The sequence below is a fragment of the Astatotilapia calliptera genome, chromosome 15, assembly GCF_900246225.1.
Source record: "Astatotilapia calliptera chromosome 15, fAstCal1.2, whole genome shotgun sequence".
NCBI lineage: Eukaryota > Metazoa > Chordata > Actinopteri > Cichliformes > Cichlidae > Astatotilapia > Astatotilapia calliptera.
This window is the reverse complement of record NC_039316.1, coordinates 21550289-21561403: the sequence shown is the minus strand read 5'-3', so window position 1 is coordinate 21561403 and position 11115 is coordinate 21550289. Positions and strand designations below refer to the sequence as shown.

The window sequence follows — 11115 nt, the reverse complement described above, 5'->3', positions numbered from 1 at the left end:
GTTTTTCAGCTTGATGTGCACTTACCGAGACACCGTGTGAAAGTTTTGCCTTTTAACATTTGCGTGTAACTTTTCCCAATCTCACAGTGATGAAGAGTCCTGTCAGAAATCCCTGAAGCCAGATTCAGATACTGAAAACGTTCATGTGTAGCACCTTTTTGTTTAGTTCACTTTTCCTTCACATGTGGAGCCAAAATGTCATATTTGATTTACGTCAGCATGTTGTGCAACGAATTCTTAAAAAATGAGTCCAAGTTAGACAAAAGAAGAAGTTTCTGACCTATAAACGCATTTATAGCAGATGAACGGTATCTGAGTCATGTTCACAAGAATTAGAAAAAACAAACTGTATTAAGCTGACACAGGAGCCGGGAAACACCTGCACAGAAAAACACACAGTGGGACACCAGCAGTCACGGACTGGCCTCCCCAGAGCCCCGACCTCAACATCATTGAAGCAATGTGGGATGATCCTGACAGAGAAAGCCAAGATCCAAAAAGATCTTTGAATGTTCTTCAAGAAGCCTGCAGAACTATTTTTGGAGGATACTTAGAGAAATGAGAAGAAAGCTGAAAAGTAAAGACGGTCACAACAAATATTCCAGCAGGTTCAAACTTGTACAAAGTCAGTTTGTCTTATAAACTGTTTTCTAGTGCATTTAAAAATGTTTAAAAAAATAATCAAAAAACTAAAAACACCCATTTCTCAAATTCTTAGTAAAACCCAAGGAAGTGATGTGGCTCATGACGTCTGCACATTACTGCAAGTCTGGCCCAGCTCACAGTAAAAACTACTGTGAGTAACCCCGCTGACAAAAGACCGACATGCATGAGGCACGACACCGACAACTCATTTGTGTCACAAAATATTTAATCAGTGCAGAATTGATTACACGCGTCAGAAGTACATCTAATAATAAGCTGTACAATATCTTACAGTGTACTACGTGTTGCTTTGATAATACAACTGTCTGCAGCAGGAGGATCACCTACGACTGATAAATGTGAGGTGTCTGGAAAAAACAACTAAAACAACACTTCACCTTCAGAGTGAAATACAGACAGATGCAACATTAACTGCTTCGGCTGGTACACGTGTGCAGTAATCTCATCTTCAGGGTGGTTTTAAAAAAAGAAAAAAGGACATAAGGTATCAGGTACGTTACGTTTCAGCGGATCCTGACATTGACGGTTTCCACGTGGTTCCAGGCAGGAAGAACAAACAGGGGACTGTCCAGTGATCGATTCTGCAGCTACGGCCACTAAAAAACTGCTAGATTATCAGTGGCTTCATTAAAGAGAAGATATTCATACCAGCACGAAGCCACGGTGTCCCCTCTTTGTTCTGTTTCCTGAAACTACAGGCAGTGCATTTAAGAGCGTGATGACATCATTAGCCGATGAGGCCCAGGCAGCATGAATAATGACCTTAACTTAGGCGTGGTACAGTTAGGCAAGTCTAAAGCTCATCTGGTCTTACACTGAGCGTGGAGGACAGCGGCGAGGGGAAGATCGCAGAGGACTGATGTAACCAGGTGAGAGCGCTCAGGTGGCAGCTTGAACACGGTGATCACAGCCGGCTCTGTCGCGGTCAGCTGGCAGTTTGAGGTGGGAGTGAGGGGGTGATGTCACCGTTCTTCTTGGAGGTGCAGAAGTATTAAAGCTTTTTATTACAACAGGATGGAAAGACTCATTGTAACGATGTTATCGTTCAGCTCTATGGAGCTTTCATTTGGCCCGCAGCTTTTGCTTTGGGGTTCGCTCTCATCATGGGAGCCATGGTGCCCTCAGCTGTGCTGGAAAAAACAAAGCTGTAATACCGAATGTACAATACCCAAGTCTATTTATCCCGCTGTGCACTCTGTGGCCGGTGTTTTTCACTCCTTTTAGTTCGGGGACTGAGTGTGTGTGTTTGTGTGGTGGCGGCGGCAGTGGGGAGGGGTTCAACCTGATAAATGCGCCTTTGGATGAGTCAGCCGCGTCACGCTTATACCCGTCCATTACTTGGACTCTTTCTCTGCGTCCAGCACTGCAGAGCGGATGCCCAGCTTCTTCAGCTCCTCCACCAGGTCTCCGTTCTGGTGCATCTGCAGAAAGATGTCGCAGCCTCCCACAAACTCGCCATTGAAGTACACCTGAGGGATCGTGGGCCAGTTGGAGAAGTCTTTGACTCCTGTGGAAGGCAGACAGCGTTAATACTACCAGTCCTGTTTCTCTGAACACCTCGTGGGTTTTAAAATTAGGCGTAGCAGTTTGGTTACATGCCTCATTAGCATTTTTAAGGAAAATCTGAGGGGTGGGGTTTTTTTTTCTACCCACTGAAACTGTAGCAAAAGCACAAACCTCCACACTCACAGCAAAGGGTCTCCAACCCAATTCAGATTTATTCATTTAGTGCAACAACAGTGGCCTCCAGGCACTTTATACTGTAAAGTAAATAATGGAGAGAAAAATCCCAACAATCAGGCGACCCTTATGAGCAAACCATAGATGGAAGAGGGAAAGATGAACTGCCTTTTAGCAGGAAGGCAGAACCAGGTTCAGTGAGGGGCCATCTGTGAGTGGTTGGGGGTGAGGGGAGGAAGCCAGGAGAAAACACGCTGGAAGAGCCTCTTCTCTTAACCCCCCCCCTTTAAGCCCTTTAACATCAGTATTATGTTTGTTAGTGTCCAGATGCGGCTGTAAAATACAACATTCAGACTATATAACAATATGTAAATTGATCCAATCGGCCATTATCAGGTATTTCACTCTAAACGTGGTTAAAGACACGTAGACAGGACAACAGGAGCACATATTGCTGATGTCATCTGTGAGGACGCTTCCCTGCTCTCCGACATGTCTCGTGTCATTATCGGAACAATGGGGATCGAGTCCTGACAGAGGCCGGGACTTTGATACCGATGCTAACGTTACCCCACCCTTTGGTGCTGCTGCACAACACTGATAAAAACTGGCCATGGAGTGCCGTTGACAGCTATCCTAACCGAATGCTGCTTTGAATGAGGTAACGATCAGGACCCGACACTTCAAGGATGTTTAAATGAGCTGCACCCAGCATGTGACGCTTTTTCTGCCGGTTACAAAGTAACCAAAACGGTACACGTTCACCTGAGAGGTGACAACCTGTTGCTGTCAGGCAGACTCCGGGTTACTGACCTTGTCTGAGGTCCTGGTCCTCCAACACGTTGTACGCTGCGTAGTTGTCCACGCCGTGCATCCGGAGGATCTGAACCACAGCGTTACTGAAGCCGCACATGGGCTGCGCCGGCGTGCCTTTCATAAACACCACCACTTTGTCCTTCTTCACCATCTCACCGAGGTCTTTCTGGAGATCCGCCGCCGAGCACAGGAGCCGGACTGAGGCCCACTGCGAGCGGCCGTCGGTTTGTCTGGGCAGGTAGACAGCCGGACCCGAGCGGAGACACCGAGCAGCGGATCGGAATAAACTGTTCATGGTTTGTGTTCAATTATCTCGTTACAAGAGGAGAAGAAACGTCCTACAGACGGGCCAGAGTCGGAGTAAAAACAGCCAGTCAAACTACTGTCGCCTCACTGTTACGATGAGGGGCGTTTACGTGAACGGTGATTGGACAGCTTCGCCCAGTCTTCGCCGAGTCTGATTTGCTAATGGTGGCGTCACACGTCATTCAACGCTGGCGAATGTAAGACGTTTAAAGTTATTGTGTTAGAAAATATAATAGTAACAATGTTACAATAAAAATAAGAATAATGTGGCATTCACATGGCATGTATATGAATATGGCATGTTTTCTTTGATAAAATAAAACATTATATATAAAATAAAATAAAATTTCAGGTCACAGAAGCAGAAAAGGACTTCCGGAGCATTTTACATTCACAGGAAGAAGAGGGTAACTGTTTGAAAGATGGCGGCGCCCACGCAGAAGAATAACAAACCGGGGAAACCTGGAGGGAAAGAGGCTCAGCCTCTCATTATCGCCAAAACACCGGCGGAGGAACAGCGTCTGAAACTGGAGAAGTTGATGCGAAACCCAGATAAGCTCGCTCCGATCCCGGACCGACCCAAAGAATGGAACCCGCGAGCCCCGCCGGAGTTCGTCCGGGACGTGATGGGCTCCAGCGCGGGTGCAGGCAGCGGAGAGTTCCACGTTTATCGCCACCTCCGCCGCAGAGAGTACCAGAGACAGGACTTTCTGGACAAGATATCAGAGAAGCAAACTAAGGACGAGGAGTACCTGGAAAAACTGGAGCGGAACAAAGAGGCCGCCGAAGAGAGGACAGCGAAGCGGCGGAAGAAGCGAGAGAAGATGAAGCAGAAGAAGCTCCTGGCGAAGAAAGCTAAACGTGAAACTAAAAGCAAGAAGGAGGGAGACGACAAGAGCTCCGAGAGCGAGGAGGAGGACGAAAGCAAGGATGAAGATGAGGAAGACGAAAGAGAAGCTGAGGATGACGCAGAAGCGCCCAGCTTCATCATGGGGAAGAAATGAACCCGTGAAACGTGGAAACTCCTCGCAGTTGGACACACCAGCGACACTTCAAGCCTTTGAAAATAGAGGAGATGATTTGGATCCTGTGGTGAGCCTGCAAACAGGAAGGTGGACCTGACCTGCTGCAAGGATTAAAAACATTGTCGCTCATCAGCAGAGACACTTGGACTGCCTCGTTTAGCAGGCAGGAGAATCCACCGAGGGACCGATGTTTGAAAGAGGAATTGTTCAGTGTAGTTATTCATTATGGCTTCCAGGATCACACCTGGAAGCCTTTGTCGTTGTTATATTTCAGTATGATTCAGGCTTATCTGCAGGGAAATCCAGCTTTGGTTTTAAGTTAGGAATGTTAACAGTATTTGGAAATAATCTATTTCAATGTGCTAAATGTTTTGAAATAAAACTGAATAATAAAAACACCCGGGTGTTGTGCAAGTTGCTCACAATGAAACCCAACAGCCAAGATGATACTTAGACATGTGATTGATGCTTCGATGTTCTCCTGTGCAGCCTTGTGAAGCTGCCCCTGGCCCAGCCTGTTGCCTGTGGGTACAACAAGCTGCAGAAAGCAACTCAAAGAATGAAAAGGCGTGGCTCCTGGAGGCTCGGGAGTGTCACGTGCGATGTTCTTTGCACAGACCCCTGCCTCCCACGGTGGTGACGACCTCCCCCGGTAGCCGTCACCTTTCTTGAGGCAGGTAGAGTAAAACCTGGCAGCCAGATATTGTCTGAAACAGGGGAAGCTCTTCCTGTCAGACACTGTTCAGCTGTCACACTGAAGCCTTTGGGAGGCTTTGCTGTTTAGTTTCAACTATTAAAAACACTCAGAACGTTTGTTTGCTTCAGTGTAATAGTTTGCCTGTGCCTACTTGTTAGTTTGCTCCTTTAATACAAATAAGAATATAGCTGGAAGCGAGTCACTGCTTTCCATCAGGTTTTGGGTTTCTTCATTTATACTTATTTAGTTAGAAAATGTTGTCATTCCTTCAACCTGAATCCTTGACCGATGCTGCAGATTAATGTTAGAAATGTATGTCATACTTTTACTTGTGCTCAGTATCACATGTTCCCCGTTGGATTAAAAAAAATGCACATTTCTCCTAATCATATTAAATTCAAATGATTTCCTTTAAATGTGATACCTGAACATGTTTTAAAACAACATTTGCTCTCTTCCTTCTTTGGTTTAAACTTTTTCTTTTATTTAACAAAATGGGCCAACGGGACTTAAATAAAATGTGTTTTTGGTCTTTTTATGGTCTGAAAGTCATTAAAAAATGTTTACCTAGATTCACAAAATATAAAAAGTGTTTCATTGAAAGAGCTGTTAATGTGCACGTGCTTTATGATTTTAAGTATCTCTTCAAAAATTCATCCTGTCAGCAAGAACAGAAAAAGGATGTTTGATGTACACGTGGCTTTCTGTTAGCTGTAGTGAAACACATTTAGGTCTTAGGAGTGTATCTTTAATATATTACTGGATATTTTTATTTATGATTTATTTTAATACCCGATGAAGATCAGTTACAATTTTTGACATTTGTTTTTTTCCTGCACAGCTGTTGTTCATTCAGGTGAGTTTTCAAACTAGCTGCTTATTATTTAACAAAAGATTCAACTTGAGAAAATGTATTTATTAGCTTTCAGCCCTCCTGCATGTGTATATGTTTGCTGAGTTGCACAGCTAAAGAAGACTCGCAACCTTTGATTTGACCTTCACAAAAGTAAAGGAGTATTAAAATGAATTATTTTCATGTATAATTAACACGAGAGCTCTCTGTGCATATTATCACACTGTATTTGCATCATATAGTTTTTTGAATAGCGATGCATTGAGGAGGACATTTCCACAAGCCTGACTGTAGATACGGATTGGTGGAAGAAAAAGTAGAAAGGATGAGGTAAGAAAAGACAAATCATAAAGAATGAAACAAGTATTGGCGAGGAAATGAATCACTAATATCCAGCGTACCATTTTAATGCACTTTATGTGTTTGACCTTACAGCTCATTATCTCCCTATAAAACACTTGTGAACACATAAGTGGAAGAACCTTTGGGAACAAATGAAAACTTCTAATCAGACAAGCTAACGTGTGTTTTCAGCAGCCGTACAGCAGGTTGATCCTCCTGATGTCCCAGTAGGACATGCCCTGCCTCTGGCCAATCTGGACGTTGGGGTTGGGGATGGGGGAGATGGTTTCCCTGCCATTGATGGAGAAGGCTGTTCTTTCATAGTGCATTATGGAGGAGTAGTCGTAGGGAGTGTTGAGGTTGTTGGTGTCCTGCTTGTCGAAGTTGTAGGCCATCTGCGGGTCGATGTTCTCCCAGTTGATCCTGACGTAGTAGTCGCGGTCGCTCCTGGTCTGCTCGTGCTGGAAGCCCAGAGCGTGGTTGACCTCGTGCTGGATGACGCCAAAGTAGACGCAGCCCTGCCTGTTGAGAGACAGGACCTGCTTCCCTCCCTGTCTGCCCAGAGGAGAGAAGCATCCGTTCTGGCTCTCGATGCTGATGTAGTCGTTCTGGTCCTTACGGTCGACAAAGCGGACACAGGTCTGGCTGTGGAAGGACTGCAAGGCATTTCTGATCAGCTGCCTTTCCCCGCTGCTGTACTCACTGCTGATGGTGAAGGGAACCGTCACCAGGCCGTTGTTGTCTTTCTGCCACAGGCAGCTCTGGTAACTCTGGCATTTAATGGCATTTCTGCTTTTTGGAAGCAGGATGTCTCCTTCCAGCAGGATCTCGTTGCTGCCATTGTTTGCGGTCAGAATCCTGGTGGTGATATCGACGGTGTGGTCTTCCTCCACCTGGCCCTCTCCTCCTCCTCTTTCCTCCATGAGAGGATGAGCCTGAGAGAGGCCGAGCAGGAGCAGGAGCAGCAGGCTGACAGAGGGACTCATCTTCAGAGTGGGTCTGGTAGCTGTGGAGCTTCTTTGCAGAGCTGCTGTGGAGAGACTCCTCGGAGCTTCGTGTCTGACACAGTTGAGTCGCAGGTCTTTATACTCTCCTCTACAGGTGTGTCTGCAGGAGTGTTATGGGCTGAGGTCAGTAGTAATAAGGGGGCATTAGTCCAAGATGGCAGCCAACCAAACCGGTTTCACAACCGGTTTGATGGTTTCATGCGTGTGCCCGTTCAGGTGTGCTCGGGGCATGCTAGTTCATGTGTGGAAACACACAGGGCGTCAGAGGGGTTATATGAGTTTATGTGTTTTTAACTGGGTTTTAATTTAATCAAACCATAGGGTTTTTTAATTAAACTATTTTTATCACTTAGGTGTGTCTCAACATTCAGTTATGCAGACATATGTCTTCTTAAAAGCAATTCTTTGTTTTGCGGGCGGAGTGGAAGCTGTTTTGGTTCCAGTGTTGGGAAGGTTACTTTTAAAATGTATTCCATTACAGATTACAGATTACATGCCCCAAAATGTATTCTGTAACGTATTCCGTTACGTTACTCAATGACAGTAACGTATTCTGAATACTTTGGATTACTTAATATATTATCATGCATTTTTACAACTACGTGAATGTACTATTGCTGTGATTTATTACTATTACTGAAGGTCCGCGGCTCTGAACCGTAGTTAAGGGACCTCTGGCTGATACGTCGGGTTCGTGTCGGCTCGTAGCCGAAAAATAGCTTTACTTTGTTGTGTGGGTCAACTTTGCTAGCAGAGACAGAGAGAGGCGTTGAAAGGCTGCTCCAACGGAACTTATTGTTTCGGAGGAAAACACGAACACGGTGTACAGTCGAGTCTTAATAGCTTACTTACAACTGGGCTCGTCAGGCTCTCTTCTTGGCTGCAGTGGTTATTATTATATTTACATGCTTCCAGCTCCCGTTTCTGCTCGATGCCAGCTCGTACCTTTCCTTTTTCTCCCTCCTCGCTCACAGACACATAACGTGTATGGCAGTCCATTCTCCCTGCAGCACGGACTACACTGCCTATGATGCTACATTCTTTAGAGCTATGCTTGTAGCATTCTGCCTGTTAGCTTAGCACAACAACAACAACAACAACAAAAAGGCGCTCTCTCACCCAGGAAACACAGAGAGAGAGAGCGTCACCCTGTAACCATGGCAACCATAACGCTGCCGCCTGGAACAACAGAACGTAGCTGTCAAACAAAACCCAAACAGTCCTGACCCGCGACAACATGAAACAGGAAAGTACCGCAGTGTAATCCATTTATTTCAACAAAGAAACTGTATTCTAAATACCACCTTTTTAAACGGTAACTGTAACGGAATACAGTTACTCATATTTTGTATTTTAAATACGTAACGGCGGTACATGTATTCCGTTACTCCCCAACACTGCTTGGTTCACAGTGCACCTTAACAAAGAGGGGCTGCTTTTCATTTACATCTAGTCAAAAGTGTTGTTGTTTTAGTCACACTAATTTTGTGATTCTGACAATATCTCAGCTTGCAGTGATGCCATTTCATTTCATCAAACCACTAGTTTTAATTTAACTAGTTTTTATGCATCTACTGGGGTTTCTTTCCAGGGTTGATGCGATCGTTTTATTTAAAAATCGGGATTTCAGAATGTTGAACTAAGAGTGAGACAAAGCCAGCTAGTTTTTAACACAGTAAATGGTCACAAATAACATTCAGTCCTTTAGAAAATAAATGCTATTGGGCTACTTCTAAAACACGTTGCACACCATGTCACCTTTCCCCCCAAAGCAACCAGTATCGCTCTTATCAAGCTAATCGTGTTTTAATCACACTCATTTTGTGATTCGGATGTCACACCTTGCAGCGATGCAAGCATTTTATTTATTTAAAAACGGATCAAACGGGCATTTCTCCTGTAAGGGGTTTCATGGTTTCAGAGTAGTTTTTAACACAACAGATGGTCGCAAATAACATTCAGCTCTTTAGAAAATAAACGCTGCAGTGATACTTCTAAAACCAGTCGCCCAGACCCGCTCCGTCTTTTCAGCAGCTGGCTAATTGTTTGAATGTGTTCAGGATTACAAAAGCCCACCGCGGGTATCATTTAATTGTTGGGATTCCTTAGGAAAAGGTAAAAGCCGGCAGGTGTACCAGTCGAGCAAGGTCTCGCCTACTTTCTGAAGTAAGGTTCAAGGTTCAAGGTTCTTTATTTGTCACATGCATAGTTATACAAGTATAACACACAGTGAAATGTAGCCTGACACGCTCCTCGACATGTGCAAAAAAATTGAGGGGGGGGTGGGAGTGTAGAGGAAGAACATTATATATATGTAGTATATACACGGGGTGAATGTGCAGTAGTAGCAGCAAGCAGGTGAATTCTGTACATTAATATGAATAGACATCTGACTATTTTACAGGATAGACAATATAAACATATTTAAAATTAAAGGAATTGAAATGTACATTGTGCCTTGGTTTAGTGTCTGGAAGAGTCCTGTCTCAGTCAATTATAGATGATGTGAGAGGGCGGGTGTGTGTGTTTAGGGCCCGGATGGCTTGGGGATAGAAGCTCCTCTTGAGTCTCTCTGTCCTTGCCCGGAAGATGCGGAACCTTCTACCAGTAGCCAGCAACAGCGGTCCCTTAGGCCTGTCTTGGCCAGTTACACCGGATCTGAGCAACTGCGTGCCCCACCCTCATTGTTTTAAACTTGCACAGCAAGGTGATGCCCTGCAGGTGTATAACCCCCCCCTCCCCAGACTTATAGGCAGGAAACAGGAAAGGTATCGTAGATTTAAAGACACATCTTCATTGAAGCAAAGGGAACTCACTAATTATGAGTAGCCACAGTTTAGGGACACTTTCTCAAATAAAGAGGATTTCATCATCTGCAGTTGGTGAAAAAAGTGCCACATTAAAAACAAATCAGCAGATCCACAAAGTGTGGATACAGACTCTTTTCAACTATAGTGGTAGACGTACGCTTCATTACTTATCAACATACGTTTCAAAGGCTTGCATTAGAGTGCATTGGTGCACACTTGGGCATCTTTTATTTAACATGGTTATACCACTGTGAATTTTGCTATATAATATACTTAAGAGTCTATCATATGTTTGACATCCAGCAAAAAATTCAAAAAAATATATTTTTAAATCAGTAACTTAGCAAATGAAATGTTTTTTGGACAACAAATGAGTCACGTTTTAAAAACAGTTTGAATAATCTACGCTGCCAGACAGACATTTATGAAGCGCTGGCTATAACACACATGCTTACCGTGTGAAAGGACCGCGGACGTCTTGGAGCAGAGAACCTCGTTGTATTGTCGCTTTTCTCTTATGCATAAGCAGCGCTGGCTGGTCATGAACGCTCTGTGTGGGTAGAAAATGGTCTGCACCGGCGCTGGTCCTGACACGAAATGGCAAGGGTCTCACGCTCTCAGGAGCGCTTCATATAGGACCGGGTGCTTCCAAAAACAATAGATGGGGTGCCTATAAGTCTGGGTGGGGGCGATACACCTGCAGGGCATCACCTTGCTGTGCAAGTTTAAAACAATGAGGGTGGGGCACGCAGTTGCTGAGATCCGGTGTAACTGGCCAAGATAGGCCTAAGGGACCGCTGTTGCTGGCTACTTCAGAAAGTAGGCGAGACCTTGCTCGACTGGTACACCTGCCGGCTTTTACCTTTTCCTAAGGAATCCCAACAATTAAATGATACCCGCGGTGGGCTTTTGT

General features: G+C 44.8%; 3 protein-coding genes and 1 non-coding gene across 4 annotated transcripts; 2 read left to right on the top strand and 2 right to left on the bottom strand.

Annotated features, from left to right (window-relative positions):
• Positions 1-850: 850 nt before the first annotated feature.
• LOC113037245 (glutaredoxin-related protein 5, mitochondrial-like) lies at positions 851-3575 on the bottom strand. The gene is made up of 2 exons (XM_026194124.1): positions 3160-3575; positions 851-2173 (listed from the first exon to the last, which is right to left on the bottom strand). Exons 1-2 carry the CDS (start codon positions 3455-3457, stop codon positions 2001-2003), a joined length of 471 nt encoding a protein of 156 aa, XP_026049909.1. The 5' UTR covers positions 3458-3575; the 3' UTR covers positions 851-2000.
• Positions 3576-3603: 28 nt separating this feature from the next.
• On the top strand, positions 3604-4891 carry LOC113037244 (PRKR-interacting protein 1 homolog). The gene is made up of 2 exons (XM_026194122.1): positions 3604-3665; positions 3821-4891. The coding sequence occupies exon 2, from the start codon at positions 3891-3893 to the stop codon at positions 4470-4472; it is 582 nt and encodes a 193-aa protein (XP_026049907.1). The 5' UTR covers positions 3604-3665; positions 3821-3890; the 3' UTR covers positions 4473-4891.
• An 84-nt stretch (positions 4892-4975) lies between these two features.
• LOC113007208 (small Cajal body-specific RNA 13) lies at positions 4976-5250 on the top strand. Its single transcript, XR_003269886.1, has one exon.
• Positions 5251-6052: 802 nt separating this feature from the next.
• Positions 6053-7495, bottom strand: LOC113007076 (high choriolytic enzyme 1-like). Its single transcript, XM_026143437.1, has one exon. The coding sequence runs from the start codon at positions 7369-7371 to the stop codon at positions 6574-6576; it is 798 nt and encodes a 265-aa protein (XP_025999222.1). The 5' UTR covers positions 7372-7495; the 3' UTR covers positions 6053-6573.
• Positions 7496-11115: the final 3620 nt, after the last annotated feature.

Coding starts and splice junctions, on each gene's coding strand:
- LOC113037245 (XM_026194124.1), bottom strand. CDS start 3,457: ATGAACAGTTTATTCCGATCCGCTGCTCGGTGTCTCCGCTCGGGTCCG. Junction 2,174..3,159: donor GGACCAGGACCTCAGACAAG/GTCAGTAACCCG, acceptor TGCCTTCCACAG/GAGTCAAAGACTTCTCCAAC.
- LOC113037244 (XM_026194122.1), top strand. CDS start 3,891: ATGGCGGCGCCCACGCAGAAGAATAACAAACCGGGGAAACCTGGAGGG.
- LOC113007076 (XM_026143437.1), bottom strand. CDS start 7,371: ATGAGTCCCTCTGTCAGCCTGCTGCTCCTGCTCCTGCTCGGCCTCTCT.